The sequence below is a fragment of the Scleropages formosus genome, chromosome 10, assembly GCF_900964775.1.
Source record: "Scleropages formosus chromosome 10, fSclFor1.1, whole genome shotgun sequence".
Taxonomy (NCBI): Eukaryota; Metazoa; Chordata; class Actinopteri; order Osteoglossiformes; family Osteoglossidae; genus Scleropages; species Scleropages formosus.
Genome location: NC_041815.1, coordinates 3,654,312 through 3,678,972, shown reverse-complemented (window position 1 = coordinate 3,678,972; position 24,661 = coordinate 3,654,312). Strand labels below are relative to the sequence as shown.

At 39.4% G+C, this 24,661-nt stretch overlaps 1 protein-coding gene across 1 annotated transcript; it reads left to right on the top strand.

The window, feature by feature from the left end:
• Positions 1-2,282: 2,282 nt before the first annotated feature.
• LOC108941808 (ubiquitin-like protein 3) lies at positions 2,283-24,071 on the top strand. The gene is made up of 5 exons (XM_018764672.2): positions 2,283-4,326; positions 14,141-14,249; positions 16,598-16,684; positions 19,606-19,683; positions 22,883-24,071. The coding sequence occupies exons 1-5, from the start codon at positions 4,300-4,302 to the stop codon at positions 22,933-22,935; spliced, it is 354 nt and encodes a 117-aa protein (XP_018620188.1). The 5' UTR covers positions 2,283-4,299; the 3' UTR covers positions 22,936-24,071.
• The last annotated feature ends 590 nt before the right edge of the window (positions 24,072-24,661 follow it).

The following is a 24,661-nucleotide window of genomic DNA, read 5'->3' as shown; positions in this document are numbered from 1 at the left end:
GAACCGCTCGTCCCTTACGGGGTCACGGGGAACCGGAGCCTACCCGGTAACACAGGGCGTAAGGCCGGAGGGGGAAGGGAACACACCCAGGACAGGACGCCAGTCCGCCGCAAGGCACCCCAAGCGGGACTTGAACCCCAGACCCACCGGAGAGCAGGACTGCGGTCCAACCCACTGCGCCACCACACCCCCGAGCACAGAACAATACAGCACATATGGATGATACATAAACGGTGACAATAAAAATAAGGGAAACACAAAAAAAATGAGGCAGTTCTCTAATGTACATAATTTTTAGCCTTTGGTTCAAGCCCCTATTTGAAACCGTCTGGCTGTTCCCCAGATTCTTTTTGACACTTAAAAGCCACAGACGAAAAGAAAGCCAAACTAGTTTCCTGTAGCTCTTTTCCATCTTACCAAGACATAGATCATGTGCGCTGTGGGCATGGACGAATAAGAACAAGGATATGAATAAGGAAATAAAAATACAGATGAATTAACAGGAAGATGCTTATTCACCGGATAGATCACTTCTAGTCAACAGGTGCTTTCCATATGTCCGAACATTTCAGTTCCTTCATTTTTTTTGAGAAGTCACATGAGAACATTTGTCTAGAACCTGTTGGTTGCTCTTCAGTTTTTGTGCATTTGAGGTCACAATTATGTTAAACTCCTCCCAGGGGTTCTGTCTGTTCCCTGGCTACCCAGTCATAGTGAACCTTGCAAATCATGTTTATTTCTGTGCTGCCCCTTCCTTAACTGATTGTAGAGTTAGTTTCGATAGTACAGCTGGTTGTATAGTCATGGCACAGTAATGTCCCACATTAAAATTCTTGAAAATCACTATGGTGTTACTTGTTTAACAACATAAGGAATGGACAGCTTTATTAAAATGTTATGCCACTGTACACTGATCATGTCACAGGTAAGCCACAGTAAGTTACTTTTTAGCATCTAAAACTTTGGTGGGTATTCCATCTCTGTGGCAATGTTTGCCCATACAATCACAAAGTCAGTCAATTACATGCTATTAATATGTGCAACGCTCATCATCTTGTTATTGATCAACAGTACTCAGAACACCAGACAAGAAAAGTAAACATTTTTGAAAGCCTGCCTGAATCACCAGAGGCACACGCCCATGCCCATGTGCGTCACAATCATATAAACAGTTTTAATTGCATGAATATCCTTACACTAGTGTAAATAAACCTTTAATCGCACAATGAGGATGATATAACTTCAAATATTTGCTTGCCAGGCTACACATTGCCTTGTTATTCTGCACAAGAACAGCTTGCATTTTTGTTTTTAAATTAATTTTAGATGGGAACTGATCACTTTCTTGTTTCATAAGAACTATATTAATTTGATCCATTCACAACAAGAATTTACCTTACTAATGGGATGATTTCACAGAACGTATAAACTCCATTACGTAAAGGATGGGTCTACAGCAATTGCATATTACGTTTGCATTGCACATTAAATTTATTAATTTAGCAGACACTTTTCTCCAAAGCGACGTACATCTCAGAGAATAATACAAAGAGTGCATTATATCAACAGAAGGAGAGATTTGGATGCAGATATGTGATTCTTGAGCACAGTCCATCTGTCACATAGGACCATATAAACCATTATACATTATACAAGTAACTGCCTATAGGCTTTTTCACACACACACACACATTTTCAGAACCGCCTGTCCCATACAGGGTCGCGGGAAACCGGAGCCTACCCAGTAACACAGGGCGTAAGGCCGGATGGGGAGGGGACACACCCAGGACAGGACGCCAGTCCGTCGCAAGGCACCCCAAGTGGGACTCGAACCCCAGACCCACCGGAAAGCAGGACCGTGGTCCAACCCACTGCGCCACCGCACCCCCTCTCTAGACTTTTTCATTATTGGACAAATTAGTATTAAAAATTATTATTAGAATTATTATTAATTACACTTCCGCCCTGTGTTGCCGGGTAGGCTCCGGTTCCCCATGACCCCATATGGGACAAGCGGTTCGGAAAGTGTGTGTGTGTGTATTAATTACACGTACATTTTTATTGAGCACTTGAAAAGCAGAGCCAGAACCGAAAACCTTTGTGATTTCGACTTTAGACCTTTAATACATGCGACCAAGTGAAGCAGAAGAGCATAGTAGTCTGGTTGGGGTGAAGCAAGTGATCAGGTCTTGTACATATTTGGAAGCAGATTCGCTGATGGTTCTTTAGGCTATAACCAGAGCTTTAAATCTGATATGGGAAGCTATGGGAAGCCAATGCACAGAGACAAGGAGGACACATAGGAACACTTCAGCAGGTCAAACACAACTGGTGCAGTAGTGTTCTGTATCGACTGGAGGGGTTTTATGGCAGAGGTCAGAAAGTCAGACAGGAGAGAGTTGCAGTAGTCCAGACAGGATATTACCATGGCTTGGACCAGGAGTTGTCTAGAGTTTGTTGTGAGGTCAGGGTAGATCCTGTGGATGTTATGCAGGAGATATATGCAGGACTGGGTTGTGGTTTCAGTGAATTTAGAGGAAAAACAGACTTCATCTGATCATTACTCCCAGGCTTTTAGCCAATCAGATTGACAAAATGAGCAAGTTGTCCAATTTGACAGAGTTTGACAGGAGGTGGGACCAGCTGGGAGGGGAAGGATCTATTCTGGAGAGGTTAAGTTGTAGGCTGTGATCAGAAATCTAGGCAGAAATGTCCGAGATGCAGGCAGTGATTCGTGAGGAAATGTCTGTAGGTCTGGGAGAAAGAAGAGGTATCATCACCATACCAGTGGTAGGAGACTCTGTGGGAGGTGATGACAGGGCAGAGGGATGAGGTGCAGATTGAGAAGAGTATGCAGAGTATGTGCCCTGCACAGGATGTGTACCATTAATTTCACCACTAATTCATCCACTCACTCTTTTTTTTCTGCTCACACCCCCCACTGCTCATTTCTGTGCTTGTTTCCTCACATATTTCTCCAGTAACTTCTATACTCACTCCCCTTCTCACTCACTTCTCTACTTATTGCTCCATTCATTTCTATACTTATTTGTTGACTCACTAATTTCCATACTTTCTGCACTTACATTTGTAGTCATTCCTCCATTTACTCATTTGTTTATTTGTTGTTGGACTCATTCTTTTCACTATTCATTCCACCACTCAGTCATCCCTCAGTTTAATCATTTCTCTGCTCTATCACCCGGTCCTCTGCTCATTCTTCCACTCATTTCTTGACTCATTGTTACGACTTGCTGATTTTTCCACTTTCTGTACTCAATCTTCTACCAGTTTCAGTGTTAATTCCACTGCCCACTCTTTTCACTCTTCATTCCTCCATTCACTCATCTCTCAGTTGACTAATTTCTCTACTTTTGGCACTCATACCTCTCTCTCCACTTTTCTACTCTCAATTCTTCTACAACTTCCTCTGTTAATTGCCCTGCCAATTCTTTTCTCTGTTTCTCCCCCCACTCACTCATCTCTCAGTTCACTTATTTCTGTGCTCCCATCACTCCTGTAGCTGTACTCATTCCTCTACTCACTCTTTTTGCATAACGGACGCGCGCACATGTTCCACCGCTGCTGGACGCAGCTGTTAACCCCCGACTCGCACTGACTGCCTTCCATCTCCTACGCAGTGACACCTCCAGCCCGAGACACGGTTCCCCTTTAAGGTGTTTTTTTTTTTTTCCTCTGCGAGCCTCCGCCATGTTCGCGTGAGGCAGGATGACGGAGACGGGAGCGGATACATACAGTCCCAGTGTTTGAGGCACTCTGAATCGCGCGCGCGCGCACATTCTGACGGCTGTGCAAAGGAGGCGTTGGAACCGTAGGGACGCCGAACCACAAGAGAGTTGCGCTTTGCGGGACAGTCAGTGCGTTTTTCGGGATCATTTCCTAGGACATTCTCTTCCCCTTTTTCCTATGGCGTAAGCGCATTTTTGGACACTTCTTCATTTTGGGGACTGGGGGGGGGGGGCGCCCAGTAACATTTAAATATAACCCGGAGGAGCCATTCGTTTTGGACACAGTCAGTCACACACACAGTGTAGTCTTTTGGAAAAAAAGTGCAAAACTGTTTGATTTATTACGGACTCTTCAAGCTGGCATTCCTGCGGAAGAAGGAGAACCGCAGCCACATGTTTAAAGAGCCGGATTCGTCATGAATATCAAGTAGCGCCGTGAGCTGCGTCCACTTGCGCGCGCCCGCGAGGGAGCGGTTCCACGAGAAGACAACGGAGAGGCGACACGCGCGTTTCTGCGGGAAGGTCACGAACCGGAGGAGAACACTGAAACATGACAAGTAGCGGTGGGGCGGACACGGTGAGGACCTGGGGCGCTCCCTGGCGTGCGGTACACTGCGGGATCGGCGCTGTCGTGCGCGCTCCCGTTGGGCTCGAGCGACCCTCTGTGTGACACCTGCAGAGCACAAAAACCTCAAGGTCTTTCATATTAGTTGCATGCTGCATATCGCACACAGAGCGGCTGACGTGTTGCTGAGTTCTGATCAGTAAGAGATGGAAGGAAATATGTGGAATCGCTGGTTGTCAGTGAGTGGAAACCCCGCTTCTCCCTGATCTCCTTAGCCCCTGATAGATACCTGCCAGCAGCAGGGTCTCTAAAGCTTTTCTCCTTCCCTCTCGGGTCCATATCCATATGTGCTGTGTTAGGAAGATTCTCTTTGGGACTAAGTCTCATGCCTTCCCTGGCAGCTTCTTCATCTTTAAGCGCCTGTGCTGTCCCAACGCGCCTTTTACATTTCACTTGATCGCCATTACCTTAGACATCAGTTTTGATGGGGATCGGATCTCACAGCAACCAGGTTGTTAGACAGCAGCCTTATCGTCGTCATCATCAGCAGCAGCAGCAGAACCGTCTCCTACAGCAGCACCGTCATTGTCAGGCCTATAAAATAATCTGACGTCATAGATTAGTGCCAGCACTCTCATCCTCTGTGATGTAATATTATATACATTTCAACTAAAAACTATATAACTAGCTTTAGTTGGGAACACGATGGAATTGCCTCAGTGGATCTCTAGGATACAGTATGCAGTGAATGAAGACTTTGTCAGCATTATAACTAGTTAGTGGATCTGTAATTGAAGTGCTTTTCTTTCTTCACTGTAAAAATAGTGTCTAGTTAGATGGTTTAATTTAATGTACGTTTATTTGTACACTGCTACTGGCAGCAAATTTTCTGGTTAGGGTTGTTTTTTTTTTTTTTTTTTCCCCCTCTGTAATACCTTTGATGAAAATATTTACCCAGAAATGATACGTTAGCATTGCCTACAAATGGGTAAGTCACTTATTGAGTTAACATAGGAACAAGGTGTAAACTAATTACAGTTATTATTGTTGCTATATTTATTTGAACAACAATAATAATAATAAGAAAAATTGCCAGATTCAGATGGAAATCTGTTATACAGTACTATACACTAAGTTCTTGAAGTGCAGGTGTGGCTAGATATAGAACGATTTAATATGTATGTAACTTTGTTAAACTTGTTGACAGTTTCAAGGCTAAAGGTTGCAGTCTGTGAAAGATTCTTTCATTCTTCTCATAATTGTAGCATAAGTGGAAAATTACGTGTAAAGTTTCAATACTAATCATCCCACTCTCTTCTATCCTTCTATTTTTAAACTTCCTACTACATATATCTATAATGGAAACAAAGAAGAAAACAAAAAACATATTTGGCTTTTCTGTTTTGAACTGTGGTGGTGTCTATCCAAAAATCTACTTAGCATAACAGTACTTATGATCAGTTTAGCTATTGACAGGATGAAAAATTAAAAGGCCATGAAATAAGAACAAGTTTAGTGTGCTAAATTCACTTAAAGTAGAATTGTCGGGTTTTCCCTTTTACTCCTTGTATTACATATGTCTTGCAGGATATTTTTTTCCCCATATTCCAGTTGCTAGGCAACTGAATGAAAAACTAATTGCAGTTTTTTCTGAAAACTTTTGTACTTATTTTTTAAAATGTGGATTTTTCCATCATTCGGATTGGTTTTGTTATGGACCTATTTCCCGTGAGACAGTTACTGATTATGTGTGTATTAGCTGGAATGGATTGGCTTTTTATTTGTTTTACCTGACTTACACTGTATGCAACCAAGGGAATAGCTTCAGATTTCAATGGCACTAATGACAAAAGTAAGAATTGAAAGCTGAGGGTTGAATTTATGAAGGAGTTTAGTTTACTGGTTTACATTTTGCTGTTTTGTCACCTGTCACTGAAAAGAAATCAAACCTGCTACATCAGCACTTCGTTCTTTTACATGTAGTCTTGCAATGGTAGCAGAAGAATTTGAATGGTAAGTTAGTTACACTCTCTTAGCTCTTGTAATACCACTTCTTAACTTTCATGGTTTTCTGTTGGTCTTCCTTGTGCATTCAACATAAGGTTAAGCATGGGATATTCAGATACCGTTTAAAAATGTTACATCATATTGCTGAATAACTTACCCTGCTGTTCAGTGTAGTTCCGCCACTCTGAAGTTACGTAGTTGTTCAGTAGTTTAATTCATATTGTAGCTAGTGAACTGTCACTTTATCATCTAACATAGAAATGTTCTCAAACAAATGCAGGCTTAATAGAAAGTTGATATATTTTGATGAACGCAGTTTGACCAGGTTTAATGATTTTTGGGAGGATAAGTCTACATGTTAAAGTTTTGCTTACAGTTTTTAGATCTGCGCCTAGCAAACTGATCAGACAAAAGGAGAACATGCTAATGGATTTTTTTTTGTCTTTTTTGAAAAATGAAACTAATATAAGCTGAATTCAAAGAGTGAGAGATATGGCCCTCTTTGAGCATTTTATTTATTAATGGCATAAGTAAAAGGCATAATTTTTAATACCATTTTCCAGATTTGTGCATTGACATCTATCCTGTCTCAGAGTCTATGAAGAGTTACTTGGATGTCATGGCTTGGTTTTACTCTGCCATACAATGTGCACTGTGGGACCTTATAAAGATAGATGTGTACCTTTCTAAATCATGCTCAGTTACGTGAATTTCCCAGTTCAAATTCTGCATACATAAAAATAAATAGGATGCATCTGAGCTTAATCTAGAGTGTCACAGTGAAGGGTCTAAATAGTTATGTAAATAAGACATTTGAGTTTTTTTTATTTTTAATACATTGGCAAAGAAATGTAATGTTTTCATTGTGTCACTGAATTAAATTGAAGACTTGATTGTCATTGTACTGCTGTGCGATACAGTGAAATTATAGTGGTATTCCCTGACTTTACACAGCCACATGAAACAATATAAAACAAGATTTAACTATAAAAATAGAGAATTAAACAATTTAAACAAAATAATACAGTAGACCAGTAAGACAGGCAATAAGAGACTTAAAATAAATAAAAGACAGACAATAAAGTGCGTTTGTAGTTGCATGTATTATGTGTGTATTCGGTGGGTAAAAATGAGGTAGTGTTCAGCTGTTTCACAGCTCTGGGGAAGAAGCTGTTTTTCAGCCTTGTGGTGTGTGAGTGAATTGTCCTGTATTGCCTACCAGAGGGGAACAGTTTGAAGAGGTGGTGTGCAGGGTGAGTGGAGCCACTGATCATTTTGGAGGCTCTTCTCTGATATCTGGACAGATAAATGTCTTCAACTCCTGGTTGCTGTGTGCCGATGATGTTTTGAGCCATCCTGATCTTATACACACACGTTGTCTGAAACTGGTTATCCCAAGCAGGGTCGCAGCAAGCTGGAGCCTAACCTGGCAACACAGGGTGCAAGGCTGGAGGGGGAGGGGACACACCCAGGACAAGATGTCAGTCCATCACAAGGCACCCCAAGCGGGACTCAAACCTCAGACCCATCAGAGAGCAGGAACAGGCCAAATCCATTGTGCCACCAAGCCCCTCTCCCATTCTGATGACTTGTTGCATTATGGGGCATTGTGTGTCAGCTGAAGTCAATTTTGAAATAAGTCTACAACACAACAAAGTGCAAAGGAAGTTGATGGGGTCTAAATACTTTCTGAAGGTACTGTAACTCACTGGATGTACAAACATGGAAGACTTTCCAGTGCAAAAGCTCTGTGGGTATAAACTGAACTAACAATCACCTACATTCAAAAACTACAAACAGAATAAGGAACAAAACCTGTATTTTTGGTAATACTTCATAGAGTTCATTCTGTATAAGGTGATTTTAAGGAAATATTTCCACACTGAAAACAAGAATAAGTATTTGATAATCTACAAATTAAACAAACTGCATCCTAATTCTGAAATACAACTGCAGTGTTCAGCAGCACATTCACAGGAACTTGTATTTAACAAGTGTTTAACTTTCATATAACATTCCTAATGGTATGACATAATTGTTTCGATGTATGCATATGTAGTCATGTCTTTGTATTGAAGAATCTCAATATATTTTTTTACATTCCTACTAGCCTCAGAAGCGACCAGTGATCTACGATTCACTTCAGCTTTTCTTTCATTCATCTTTGATGGTCAGGTAAAGAAACAATGAGAATTCTTGTACTGTCCTTGAGGCTTCTTTCTTTTTTGAATATTAAAGGCCTGTTATACGTCCCATGAAAAATATACTCACAAATTTATACATCTTCCTTCCTCTGTCAATTTATGGTCTGTTGATGTCTGATAAACCTGGCTTTGTTTCCTTGACAGCAGTCCTTACCAGGTTTTTCTATTAAATGGGCACTTGGATAAGCTCGTGTACATTGATCCCTGAGTCAACAGTAAAAGTCCACCAAGTGTTGTGAAAAACTCCACAGCTGGAGCATTTGCTGAGCCTAGTCACTCAGCTGTTCCATATGAAAACTTGATTTTAGAATTTACTGAGTAGACAGATGTTCAGATATTTGATTGTTTGAATGGACATATCCTTATTAAATTAGTGGACAACATTATTAGAACAGTTCCTGGTTTTGTATATTGTAGCACGCTGGCTTTGGATAGGGCAAAGAAGGAAACACAGACACCGTTCATTATGAACATTTTTTTGGAACATTGGCACATACCAATAGCTATGTTAGTTCAAGTGGAAATAATGTTCTTTGTCTGAGGACCCCTTTTTCTCAAGGACCTGTACCTAAAGCCAGCCTTTCTACCCTTTTAGCCTTTTTTAAGGTTTCCTAACCTTTCTTACGCTCCCTAACAGACAGCCACCCCTTTATAATCCCTGTCAGCCCCCACAGCAGTTGGATAACTATTTTACATTTTTCTCACAATTCCCATTATTCTCAACTATTTACAATTAATATTGTTTCCTGCTCGAACATAACAAACCTCAGGAAGTTGGGTTGTTGCAAACAATATTAAAAAAGCACAGATCAATCAGATACTCTAATAAAGGTGTGTCAGTTCTATCCCGTCTTTCTTGTTAACAGGAATGTTTGGATTCTGACCATTTTATTATAGTAAAACACTTTTATCCATCAGATGTGGTAATGTTTAAAACTGAACTTTGTTATTTGGGAGGAATGAAGAGAGCTCATGTGCAGGTAGGCCGAGAAAGACATAAGGCAGTTTTATCGAGAGAAGTTCCTGTGAGTAATAAATTTATTCAGTTCTAATTTGCAATGTATGATCTTAAACATATTAATATTTTTGAATTCATGTGCAGTTCTTTTGAACACATCCATGGAGATTTTGTGGAAAATTACTAGACTGGCCAGATGTTAAGCTCTTTATCCATGTCTGGAAAATAATGCTCTTTTTTATTTCAGGTAAACATTATGTGGTTGATGAGTCAGTGCTCCGTTGTCCTGTTAACAGCACTGACGCAGTCGTGTAGCATACATGGACACTGACCTTGAGCTTTTTATGATGAGCTTGCTGTACACCTTCATTTAATATAATAATATGACAGTCTCAATTCTGGGACTTACAGTGTCTGGAATGTGGCCCAATCAAGAACTCTGACAGGTGACAGGGCTCTTATACAACCAAGGATGTGCAGATATTGGCTTCAGATACAACAAAGTGAAGCAAGTGGCACCACTTTTATAGCTCTGTCAAACATGGCCTTAAGTATTTTTAAACTGAATGCACTGTGATATTCATATTTCCCAAGTGCCTTCAGTAGTGGGGGTTGCAGTCTTGGTGCTTCTGGAATATTTAGCTCTTAATAGCAACAAAAGACTTGATAAGACCTTCGTCAGGCTTTCCTACAGCTTTCCTGTTCCATTAAAGATCAACATATGTCTTTTTCAGTGAAAACTAACAGTGAAACAATGCTCTATGTAATGATGGTCGCAGCAGTTTCACAATGAACCTTTGATGGTTTGCAGACTCTGTAGTGAGATTGTTTTATTTGTAAGTGTGATGAGATATGCATGCAAATTTAAGAAAAAAAAGTCAAGTTCCTCAACAAGGAGCTTTGTCTCTGCAGTGTTGGGGACACTTGTGCTAAGTGTTGTGCTGATGACTATCAGCATTCATTTGCAAGTTTGTTTGAATTTCATGGAGTGTACCAGACCAAAGTGTGTGTGTATGCTAAACCCTGTGACCCTTTGGTCTCAAAAATGACCCACTGAATTTGTTGCTGAGGGTACAAGATTTTTTTTTTTTTTTTTTTTTAACACGAACCAAACATTGCTTAATTTGCATAACCTGGCTATGTGAGCTGAGGAAGGAATTTCTCAGTGCATAGAGACTAGTTCTTGTTATTTTTGTCTGAAGGAAGTATGGCTTTTTATTTTTTAGAACGATGTTAAAATAGAATGGACTTGTACTGTACGTGAGTGGCAATTACACTTGTCATAGATAATAACAAGCAGTCTGTTTCTTCTATTTTAAAATTTTCAGAATATTACTGCTAATTAGAGATAAGAAATTAAATAAAACTGTACAGGGTTGAATGAGTTCTCTATTATAGGAAGAGAAAATCTTTAATATCTTTCTTACTCCAGGAAAAGTAGCCTGTATACATGGGTGTCCAGGGCAGTCTGTCATCTTGGAAGTCCATGAAATCTTAAAGCTTACACTGGAGATTTTCGTGCGGGGCATGAAATAAATCTTGCTGAATATTTTCTGTGGGATATGGTTAATTGCCAATTTTTTCAGCTTATTCGAGCCCAGTGTTTGTGAGCCATAAGGATTTTTTTTTCCCTGAAGTTGCAGGTTCACCACTATTATACAGTATATTGGCAGTAGAACCTCTTCCACCCACACCAGTTACTTACAATGCCCTCAGAGTGGGTGGAACTCCCACCAGAGACAAGTCTACAAAAGCACCAGTGCTGGCTTCTTGATAATGCACACTCTCTCAGGCTATGAAACCATCCAGGCCTTTTCCTCCTCCATTCTTGCTCCACATAGACAATGGTGCATGAGCCTCTTTTATGGACTGCCTTGGTTATTTTATGTGTCTGTCAGCATGGCTACATGACAACGTGCTATAATATGATTTACCAGCATGTATGTTTTACACTTTAAAATGTTGGCATTACCACTGATGTAACTCAGTAACTGTCCAAGTGGACTAACATGTTTTGGGGTTTCGAAACCAGTTTCAAGTCTCGAAAATGACAGATTCACATGGATTAGCTAAAAACCTGAGAGATGATGTATGTCTTACCCAGAGAGAATGTTAATTTTCCTTATTTGTGATATAATTTATTTTGGTTTGATCTGATCATTGCGTTCTATCACATTGGATGAGCTGTATTAAGGAAGTCGGAATGGCTCACTGTATGTCAGGGTGCCTTCAGGTGTTGCCCGTGGAAGGAATTTGAAGATGGGAGCACACTTGTGAAAGGCATCCCTTCCAGTCAGACTGGTGAAGGATATTTCCTTAAAGATTCCACAGATTTTTTGGACAATGATATTACACAAGACCATTATTGGAGATTTTGATGTTTTGTGTTTTTTAGAATGTGTACTTAGATGTATGGAAGATGGCTTAATGTGTTCTGAGAAAATAAGTAGAGGATCTGAAAAAAAAAAACATACCCCTATTCATAATGCCATCCCTCTAGTTTTTCCTTCTGTCTACAAGATGAGCTCTGAACTAAAATAGTTCTTGTGTCATCATACAAAGCAGGAATGCATCGAGACTCACAGACAGCCTGAGGAACCTTCAAGTGAACGGGCTGGCAACCAGCAGACCATTAGCACCAGTTCTGTACTCTGTTTCTGCCAGTCCATTCTATCCAAAATGTTGGTGTTGGAAGTTACATCTTATGCCCTTTCATTTGTATCATACAGGGCAGAGCGGGTCAAAAACCTGATATCTACTAGCAAAATGAAACCAATCTCTTGAACATTAAAAGCATGAAAGAGGATATGAACTAGTTGGAAATGGATTATGCTTATGCCATCATATAACAATACTTCATTATGCTCCGTGTTTTAATACTGGATATTTCATCTCAGATATTTTTAGCACCTGACAACTAAAACAGTAGATTACTTTTACTGCTTACTGCATGTTGCCCTTTCAATGTGGTATTCTTGAGAAGCAGATTAATAAAATTTCCAGGAATTTAACAGGAAACTGTACAGTTCCTTAAATGGTACGCTACCTGCATTCTGTTGCTAATGGCTTGTCAAATAGTTTTCAGTGATCATCTTTCAGGTCTCTCTTGACAGTATTTTATGGTTTTACCTATTGGTTCCTGAAACATTACTGTTGTGAATTAAGGGAATACACTTTCCTCAAAATTCTCCAAAGACAAAGAATTTTTTTTTTTTCCCCATTTGCACATCTCAGAGCTACACACACACACACACACACACACACACACACACACACACACACTGTCTGAACCGCTTGTCCCATACGGGGTGGCGGCGAGCCGGAGCCTAACCCGGCAACACAGGGCATAAGGTTGGAGGGGGAGGGGACACACCCAGGATGGGACGCCAATCCGTTGCAAGGCACCCCAAGCGGGACTCGAACCCCAGACACACCGGAGAGCAGGACCTGGTCCAACCCACTGCACCACTGCACCCCCCTCAGAGCTATATAGTTATAGCTATATGAAAACTTGCTTTATTTAGAAATGATAACTATAAATCTGGGTTACAGTCATACAAGCTTTGCTGTGTTTTTCAGTGGACCTCTTGTACCTGTTAAAAACTATGCACTGAAGAATTTATGTAATTAATAGTGTTAAAACAAGGTCCCAGAGAAGCTCTTTACGTATCTTTTAAGTTTGAGTTATTTTATCCTCCATTTTAAAATCTCTGCCTTCATTGACAGTATCGTTTTGGTTTGTGTCAAGGGGTGTATCGTCCTCATAACCTGGCATGTGCCAATTTGTTTTAATAAGCTTCTTTTTAGTATTGAACTGTATTACAAGACTGAATTGAGAATAACACTGCAATACGGTATTCATATGCTGTCTGGCTAATTTGACCATCCGAGGCTAGATGTGTAAATTTACACTGACCTTGCATTACTACTGAGTGACATTGCTCCAGGAAACATATCTCTAGGAAACTCTTCTTTAATGACCAAGACTTTTAACATTTGTTTTTCCATTGGTTTGAATGTTCAGAAACCTGTCATTTAAATAGTAATGAATTAAAATTATGCAATGTTATGTTGTTAGACTTATCGTACTATATTTTTATATGCGGTACTGACACTACTTTAGCTCTGTCAGGATTGGTTACACAGGTACTTGGTAGTTGAATTCATTTCTGTTACTTTACCGGAAATTCTAACTTATATCCTCTGAATTGGAAAAGAGGATAGCCATGTCCTTCACGGAATAAGTGAGTGGGATAAAATCGCTGAGAATGTGTGTAAAAACATAATGTTCTGTTTTTTTTATCTTTGCTTAGAAGTAGGAGCCTAGAAAGGGCCAAGCTCAGTTTCCCGTTACATACGCCTTCCAAAACACAAATTCATTGGTTTGATACTGAAGCTAAAAAAATAAATAAAATGACCTACAAAAGTACAGTGCTAGAACTAGTTTAATGAGCTCCATCTATCCTTGTTCTTATGTTCTCAATGCGTGCGTACGTGCGCGCATGTGGTGGTCCGCAGCTGGATAGTTCCATCTGAATGGGGACTTTGGATGGGACACATCCTTTGTGGTACAGTTCTGAGCAACCACTGTCTGTCCTTTTATTTATGTGTCCATGTACTCATTGTGCTTGACTGTCCTCTGTTGTCTTTTTTCCAGATAAACTTAAGGCTCATCTTGGTGAGTGGTAAAACAAAAGAGTTTATCTTCTCCCCTGACGACTCAGCTGCAGACATCGCCAAGCATGTTTATGACAACTGGCCAATGGGTAACTTTCTTATGTCTATTTTTGTTTACATTTACATTTAATCATTTAGCAGATGTCTTCCTATAAGGCGACAAACATCTCAGAGTAAACAAGAGTGCATTTCAAATCAGATGATTACCTCTAGATGAAAATGCATGGCTAATGAAGCACAGTCTGTTTGTCCGATCTCTGTATTTAATTGTTTGGAAATACAACTGTGGTCATGACACATGATGATACAAATTTATGGAGAAGTTAGGAGAGAAGTGTGTCCAAAAGAGATGTGTTTTGAAACCTTTGAATGTTGAAAAGGGTTGTCAAAATTTGAAGTTATTTACATAAAGCCTGGGTGCAAAGTCTTGTCTTTCATACATTAGAGGCCAAAAATATAGGCGATAGTCATGACCAAAGAAATTATGTGTTCAGATAATAGAAGCACGCTTTTTTAATGAAACTTACTGACACTTGCAGAGTGCAGCCAAGCGAGGTGCTGAGACCATCTGTGTGATGGTGTTTTGGAGGAATGCAGAGAAGGTACTGCTTATGTACCAGGCATTTCCGAGAACAGGAAGTGCTGATGAAGAGATAAACATCTTGTCAATACTATGAGTCTGCATTTGTGTGTGCGGTGTAGACTGATCAGCACTCTCGTCAAAATTTGTCTCTGGTAATGGACTGCATTATGTGGTTGTTAAAACAAAGTGAATTCATGATTTGGTCAATGATTTCTCCTCTTGTGCAGTTTGTCGGATGACGTTGATGTCTGTAACAGACTTCTCTGTACTGTATCAGTTCCATCGAGCCAGACATTTTTTTTTGCATATACAATTTTAACTAGGCCCTTTATCTCTGCTATCTCTAGACACATTCCTCTCCTGATTGTAGTGCTGGTACCGCCTGGCTCAGGGTCAGCGTGAGGGCAAGGCAGGCAGGATGGTACACGGTTTGGAAAGGGTTGCCAAAGACATAATGATCATGCTTATAGCGGAAATCCGTTTGACGTAAATCCATTTTGAGTCCAGCTGAAGTCAAAGGCTGTTAAGATAATTTTTGATGGATTCAAATAAAATTGTAAAGCAGACTGAAAATTCAACTTGCTCCAGTGGATCACAGCTGGTTCTCATGTCCTGCTGTTATGGCCAACAAACTTAAAGTTCGCACCACCTGAAGGTAGACAAGGGTCACTAAACCAATGGGTAAGACAGCATATGTAAGACACAGATCTTACGTAGAGCCAAAATTAAGCCTACACAAATGGATCTAGAAGTAATAAGGCAGTCGAGCTCTGGGATTGGAGACCAGATGGGGCCAATAGCCCCAGTGTCTTAGCCTATTAGGCAACCTGTGGTCTGTTCCTCTGCAGGTGATGTAATGCACTGGTTTCTTCATATTGCAAAAATTTGAACTAAGAATTTTCTAATAACATTTTCCAGTTTATTTGTTTTTAATGGTGTGTTCTTACTTTCTATTTTCTAAAATGTTTGCTACAGAGCAAAAATATCCTGCACTCAAATGTGCCATAATTAGCAAAATGCACTCAGACAGGATAGAAACATAATTAGAGATGAAGGACCACGTTCATTCATCTCACTTCCAGTGTCCACAGCTCAAAGTAACTTGGTGAAAGTGTTCAAAGTAAATCTAATAAAGTCGATTTTTTCAAAGCTGTAGCCAAGATTTTCCACAACTTTGCCAGTAGAAACAATTCCCAGCCTCTGTTTTATTATGGGTTTATTGATCGTGTTGATAAGGACAAAATAGAAAGTAGCCCGAAGTTATTGAACACGGCACGTGCTTATGTCAGGTCAATAGCACTTAATAGGAGGCTTTGGAGATTATTTATTTTTACTAATTTTGGTCAGGTTTTAATTTTAGTGTAGTTTGTACTTAGTGTTAACTATGATGTAACGGCATGATCCTGAGGTGTTCAAGGGCCCAGGCTCATGCCCTGATTCTGGTATACAGGAGACAGATAGATGGAAGTTTTAGAGTATTTTTTTTTATTCTTTATGGCCTTGTCTGCATGGTTTTAGAGCTCCTAAACCATTTTAATATGTGGTTGGAAGTATATAGTATTCAGGTTTTTTCATTGCAACCAATCTTAAATGTGACTGAGGAGTTACATACAAATTGAACAGACTTGCAGTTCTTATTAAGTTTGTAAGTTTAGAACCCAGAGTACATGGACTCGTGGGTTTAAATTGAAAGAACGAGCGTCAGTGAACGAGCCATTTAACATAAATTGCCGCTATAAAAATCACTGTTTAGTGAAGTGGGTAAAAGAATAAAATTCTAAGCTGTGTAATTCACATGGGATGAAACATCTGCACAACATGCAAATGGAATGAATGATTTCTCTCTGTGCACAGACTGGGAGGAGGAGCAAGTCAGCAGTCCCAGTATACTGCGGCTCATCTACCAGGGAAGGTTCCTACATGGCAACGTAACACTGGGAGGTGAGATTCCACGCATGAACAGAACTGTATGAACAGTTTTTTTTTTTTTTTTTTTTTTTTATTTTATTAACTGCTCCTCCCAGATCTGATCATTAACTGCTCTGCTGGCACATGGACTACGCATGTGGGTTCACTGTCACCACAAGCAGATGAATAGTCGCTCTTAGGTCCATGACAGAATGTGCTTTCATAAAAACGGGTAGTGGGGAAGTGCTGGGAAGAAGCGGAGCACATTTGTTTTCCTTAGCTATTACTCACACAGGGGTTGGCAGGCTGCAGCGGCGGCTGAGCTGTGCCACCCGGTGGAGTGCAGCATGCTGAAGTGTGGTGACAGGCGTGGCAGTTCAGCCTGAGGCTTCGAGCGCCAGCCGTTGTGAGGAGCCGCATCACTCAAAGGAAGGGCGTATGAATTCAAAATGAATTCATAAATTTTCAGCCCGTGCACTTGAGAGCAGGATGAATACAAATAAGGTATTCCTACTAAATCCCTTTTTTGGAACTTATTATGGTCTCTTTGTGGGACAAAGAGGACTAGTGTGAGCAGATGCAGTTGGAGAGCCTGATGTTGGTTAGTGAACTGCTTGAGTATGAAACCAAAGCGTTGATACTGACAAAAAATACTGTATTCCTGAAAAAAGGAGTATACTATTCAATACTCTATAGTTAGTTATTATATACAGTTAGTATACTAAGTTGATATTTCTTCATACACTGTAATTATTAGCTTTGGCCTTAATTTACTTTACCTGTACTCTTTAAAAGTGCACAGAGGGCAGTTGTTGGTAGTCATTGTTGACTTCAGAGCAGTTAAAATCATCCCTGAGGTACAGCCATTCCAGTTAGTAGATTGAAACCTTGCGAGCACTTTGTTTTACATTTACCTTTACGCTTACATTTATTCATTTAGCAGATGCTTTTCTCCATCATCCATTTCTGAGAACCATACAACAGTTACAAACAGTGACAATACGACAATACAAAAAGTACATTACACCAAAAGAAGGAGAGATTTGGATGTTCTACTTCGTATTACGAGGCCTTTCTTCGCATTTATGAGGACAGGATTTGGATTATTAGCTGCTGAGATGTACAAGATATTTACATTTATTAATTTAGAAGACACTTTTCACTAAGGAGACTTATTATTATTTACTAGTTTGTATCTCACATCTTTATCCAGAGTGATTTAGAGTGTTGCATACACTGCTGTAGTAAACTGTCCGCAATCACTCACTTATTTAGACAACACAGCAATGTAACACACACACACACACACACACACACACACACACACACATTCTGCAAGCCAGTGCACCTCAAACATGTCATTGGAGGGAGGAGGCAAAACCCACACAAACACAGGGAGAATATGCAAACTCCATATAGACTGAGTAGAGATTGAACTTACGTCCACTGGCACAGTCCAGGCACTTTGAGACTCCATGACAGTTTGTTCAGTGAGTGTGAATTAATGAAGGGAAACTGGCATATGTTTTGATAACTAATGTTAATTGTTGAACTAATGTGTGCCGATATTTTTGCTGTTGAAACTGATGGTAATTACTTCTCTGATATAGATTTCCGAGAATTCACCTCAGGATGGGTTTTATAAAAACAAACATTCTTGATAAGGCGGGAAAGCCTGTACTTGTAAAACTGCATTGGAACATGTGGAAAACATGTGAATGACAGAAGTGTTTAAATTTCTCCCACTTGAGAAATTGACATTTGATTTGCATTACAATCCTAATGAATTCCAGAATATCTGGACACCCTTCTGGAAATTATTACAAAGTGCTACATGAGCATACCTATGATAAATTGTAAGCTTTTGACCCTGAGTCCTCACTCTATATATGTGGACATATTTACTTTTTCTTGGTGTACTGTCTATACATATGCAATTTTGACCCTATGCTATCAATGTATTTAAAAAAAAAACCCACACTGAAGAATTTTGATGTTCTGCTTCCATCTAGTGCTTGGTGTGGGACACTGCTCTGTTCTGCAAAATGAGAACAAGCACAAGAGGAAGCTCTCTGAAATCTCTCTCTTAACCCTATGAGAGTTCTTTTCCTGGTTAGTGGTGACTCACCAGATTGACTCAACAGTGGTGACTCACCAGATTCATTGAACCCCTTTGCAGTAACCCCAGTCTGAAGCTCACTATGAGTTAAGGACAGTTAGATTATTAGTTGGACTCAGGCCTGCAGGATCATGAGCTGAATGGCCCTGCTTCTAAAGTTTTGCAGTAGTACAAAGAGCCACGAGTCCAGGATTTATTGCATTGTGGGTGTTATAGAGGTTTGTTTAAATTACTGGTTATCTTTGTAATTTTGCAGAGAATCATTTGGAAAGGGTAAACTACTGGGAAGAATTTTACATCAAGACATCTTAGTTAAGCCCCTCTTGGGAACCAGGTTGTGTAGTGGCTAAGGGCATAGAAAGATGCATCCCTCGCTTCTTGCCTATGATGTAAAATCCATGAAGTATAAAATGTAAAACCATGAATCCATCAGTTGTTCCAATATCTGTGAATGGCTCAGATATTGAAAGTCACCTTGGATAAAAGTGATATTAGTAAATGAGGTGGTTGGGAGAAGAAAGAAACTGATTCATGTGACTCTTATCACAATGTGAAAGATGTGAAATATTTTGTTTTTCTTTTCAGAGACATGCATGGTGCCTAATGCATATTCAACTATGGCACATCCCATGTCCCATGGCACAAAAGACAGTTTACTGATTGATTTCTCTGGAAAACTCCAGTATAATTCCTCACTTTAGAACAACAGCACAGTCAACTGAGCCCTAAAACCATGGATTATTACTGTGTTGAATGTTACTTTGGTGTTCTCAAAGGTATGAAGACTGATGGTGATACCAGACACTAAACCATCTTCTTGTCACTCCTTTTCCAGCACTTAAACTGCCACTTGGCAAAACAACAGTGATGCATCTAGTGGCCAGAGAGACTCTGCCAGAGCCAAATTCTCAAGGTAATCATATAAGATAATAGCTTCAGTATTGTCTTCCCTAAAGGTTATATACTCTCACTCACTTGATTATTTATTATGTTTTTAGCAGTAATAAACATTCATTCATAATTACTTTATTGTGAATGTATAATTGAGCTGGAAAATGTATTCATTGAAGACTGTAAACAAGTACATTGGTTCACTGATTTTGGTGATTACTGTTGTTATCCAAGTGAAGCGGTTTCTAATACATGGCTTTTTGCACACCATATATTCAAAAATGTTAAAAGTATAAACTATGCAGTCATGCATGGTTATGCTCTAAAGTGACTGCAGTCTGATGTTCCAGATCATTGTGAAGAATAAGGTATCCTGAGACAGTTTTAAAAAAAAAAAAAAAAAGCAGCAGGTTTTTTGTGACTTACGCTTTCAGATTTAGTCTGAAATATAGATATGTTCTTTGATACAGGCAGTCCCCGGGTTATGAGCATCCGACTTGTACAACCCGTTTAAAAAACTACCCCCGCTGAAAAAAAAAAATTATTACTAGGAAAGCGGTTTTATGCAGCTACTCGTGTGATGAATATTGGTTCATATGTTGGAAAGAAACTAACTGCACTTAAGAATCACATATCTAAGTGTCTTTTTCTGCTCATATAATGCACACATTGTATTTTCTATGAGATGTATGTTGCTTTGGAGAAAAGCGTATGCTAAATGAATAAATGTAAAGCCCTGAAAAATTTGAATTACATACAATAGTTCTAATAACAAGTGGGTGCTACTTTGCAACGCTCATCAAAACATTGTGCTTGTGCAGTGGTTTGTTGGCTCATGGGTACATGAGCCCAAGGTACAACACAGGCTTGGTTCTTCTCAGTCGGACTGTCACGCCCATAACCTCGCCCTGAATGTCCGCACCTGCCCGAAATCAGAGTAGTGGGGTATAAAGAAACCGCACCTGCATATGCTGGTTGTGGAATCTCATTTGATAAATCCGTCTCTCCAGTGCTCTCAAGTGAACTCACGACAACCTACCCGCTCAGTATGACAAGGACCACTTTGCTGTTAACAGTGTCTCGTGTGTGTTACTGTATTTGGCTTTAATTTTTTTGGTTTTACCCTCCTAACCATGGCACCAAAGCGTAAATGTGATGCAAGTGATGGTGATGCATCCAAGAAATGGAAAATGATCACAACTGAAACTAAAGTGGAAATCATCTCTTTCTATGTCTCTCTCTATTATAAATACTCTAGTTTCTAGTTACACTGTGTCACTGCGTGAGAAGAGCGCTCTATAAAAATAAATTAAATTCAGTTGAAAATAATAAAGCGACCAGAGAAAGGTGAAATGCCTATGAACACTGGAAAAGTGAACATTGAAGTTTCTTATGCCTACACACATTACATTTATTTATTTAGCAGATACTTTTCTCCAAAGCAACTTCCAATGAGCTCTATGTAGTGTTATGAGGCCACACACCTTATTCACCAAGGTGACTTACACTGCTAGATACACTACTTACAATGGGTCACTCATTCATACATCAGTGGAACACACTTGCTCTGTCACTCACACACTATGGTTGAACCTAAACAGCATGTCTTTGGACTGTGGGAGGAAACCCACACAGAGATGGGGAGAGCATGCAGACTCTACACAGACTGAGGGGGATTGAACCCACATCCTCTCACACCATCCAGGCACTGTGAGACAGCGGCGCTATTTGCGGTGCCACCATGTCACCCACATTCTCTCTTGCTCTCTCTACATTTATTTATTTAATTTAGCAGATACTTTTCTCCAAAGCAACTTCCAATAAGCTCTATACTGTATACTATAGTAACATTTATCATCTCTTTCTATGTCTCTATTATAAATACTGTAGTTACATTTATTATTATTATTCTTATTATTAGTTGTTTTGTTGATGTTATTTTGTTATTGTTATTAATGTTATCATTATTATCATTACACTGCATTATTATGTTAGATGTTTTAGTGTATCCGGAAATGTTTTGTTGATGTTTTTTATGCATAGAAAGGTACATGATATACTATGTACTAAGATAAACATTTGACTAAGTGACAGATACCACCCATACCTTACTGTTCCGACTTTCGTTGAAATCCGACTTAGACAGACTTAGAAACGGAACTCGTTCGTAATTTGGGGACTGCCTGTATATACATTTTAAGAAACACTTCTGTTCATGTATTTTTTTCTCACTACTAAATGGCATCTGATTATGCATGCAAGGTACAAATTATTCACAAGCATCTAACTAGGCAAAAGCCTACTGTAATGAGCATTGCTAATACCTTTGTATTCAAAGCAACTTGGAATTATATACCTCTTCATACACCCAAGTCATTTTTTTTACTGTATCACTTTAGGGTACATAACTTGACCAATGGTACCATAGTAAGGAATAGATCCACACCAGTCATCCTACAATTACAGTGCAATGGCTCTAACCACTAAGCCCCTGCTATTTGATTTCTTGCTTTACCAAGCATTTATTCTAACCAAAGGCAAGACTATTGTACTTCAAAAACTAGTTTGCTATTAACCCCTCAGAGGAATAGTTTTAAGTCAGGATGTCAGTTCACTCTGGAAAATCATGTGAGGTCTAACATAGTTAAGTGGCAAAATCCACTAGAAAAACACACACAAAAAATCATGCAACCTTGCTCGTATTGAACTAATTCTATCCATTTTAATGGGATTTGGTGACATTTTAAATGTGTGTCAGTATTTTTACCATTGAAAGTAATGGTAATGACTTGTCAGATTTAGATTTATTCAGATTCATCTCAGAAAGGGTTTTATAGAAATTAATTTATTGAGGCTCAAATTCCACTCCCCGCTTTTCATATCTTAGAGTCACATGTTACATTAGTTTTTCTGTTTTTATAATTTTACTCATTAATTTGTAATGGAAAGTAGCATACTTTTCATCCCCTGTAGTTCAAAAGAAAACACAATAGTTATATGAATGTTAATACTTGTTGTGGCATTATTTTCAGTGTAATATTGCTTCTTGCTTTACTTTATCAGTCAGAGAATTTTCAGCAAAGCCATGCTACTGCTCACAAAACTGGACAAAAAGAAATCTGCTTTCATGGATGAGGTTTAGGTCATTTGACTATATGCACTTTGTTATACCTGTACGTGACTAGTAGGTGTGAATGTCTCTGTTTTCTCGTAATCCTCAGGTCAAAGGAACCGTGAGAAGACAGGAGAAAGCAACTGCTGTGTCATCTTGTAAACACCTCCTACTATGGGATGCATTGCAGTCTGTCTGTGACTCTGCTCTAGTAGATGACCACCTTGACATAGGAGACCAGTAGAGGCTGGGGGTGGGGGGTGGGGAAGAGAAATCAGGATGAAAAAAAATACAATGATGTAAATCATCTCTCCCATTCATGTTTCAAACCTCAGTTTCTGCCCTTCTTCCATTCAGGCCTGAAAGACTGATGGTTGAATTCAAACAGTCCTCAGATGCTGGGCATTAATCCTGCTGGTGCAGTGTGTCTACTTTTAGTAGAGGCCACCTCCCTTGCTCTGTCACGTGACCTGGCTGGCTGCTCTAAATTTCCCGCAGGCAGGAATATACTAGCCTGAGATGCTTTTTAAGGCTTGCACCTTATCCCTATGTTTTCAGGGGACTGGTTTAGGATAGAGGACATACCCACAAATAGTTTTTGTTTGCTATCGTAGGGTTAACCAGACATCCTTAGGGAGACATTAAGTGATGGCTAAAGCTGTGTGGGTGAGTGCTATTCAGTGCATAATTTAACCACTAAAAGAACTAAGCTTTTTATTCAAGATAATCTGAAGCAGTGTAAGACTGAACATTTATTGTGCCTCTAGTCTCAATTCAGTCTGTGAGGGAATTACAAAATCTAGTCTTTAAGAGCATCAAAATGAACATTTCCTCCAGTGTTTGTCATATTTGTGTTGATAACTTTTTGCAGTTGCACAAAAATGCTGAAGCATGAGGTATTTCATAAGAAACTGTACAAAAAAATTGTTTTTAATATTTTCCAATAGGAACTGTGTTCCAGTCTAAGATTATATGTGTAGAATATATTTAATATGAGTCTTATAAACTAACACATAGATATTACTTAGGTTTATTGATGTTTAGTGTATGTTACATAGTGTTTGAAACCGTCTCTCAATGACAATGTTGTGTGACTTAGAAGGAAATGATAACTCAAGATTTATCAGGTATTTTCTTATCTTTTCCCCCATAAACTTCAGCTCATCATGTAATTTTTCTTCAGATATTATTGCTTTGATGGAATGCAATATAATGCTGTACAAAAAGAGTTTTCAGATCAATACATTTTTCTTTGTAACAACTTCCTGCCAATATAAATAAATAATATGGAACTCTAAGACTTACTATTGGATTATTCATATCAGAATGTTATTTCTTTAAAAAATGTTTCAGATATACTATTTCTGGAACACACACACAGTGAAGCTGCTTGTCCTGAACAGGGTCACAGCAAGCCAGAGCGTAACCTGGAACACAGGGCGTAGGGCCAGAGGGGGAGGGGACACCAATTCATCACAAGGCATCTCAAGCGGGACTTGAACCCCAGATCCATAAGAGAGCAGGACCCAGAAAAGTCCACTTTTCCACCGCACCCCCATTTCTGAAACACTGAAAAGAGAAATGCTCTCTCTTCAACGATTAACCATTGAAATCCTAGGTGGTTGTACAGTATCTTTACTGTAAAAATAAAATGGAATTAAAATGCAAATAACAGTGCTATCAAAGTTTAAAAATACAGTTTTAAGTATTTTTTTATTATCATCATGATTGTAATTGAGTTGTGGAGTCATGCACGTTTCCAAATGAGATACATCTATTAAGATATGGGCACAAATCTGCCACATTTTGTGAAGTGTTGGCATGTCCTCACTGTTCTTGTGTGGGTTTCCCCAGGTGTTCCAGTTTCCTCCTGTGTCCACACACACAC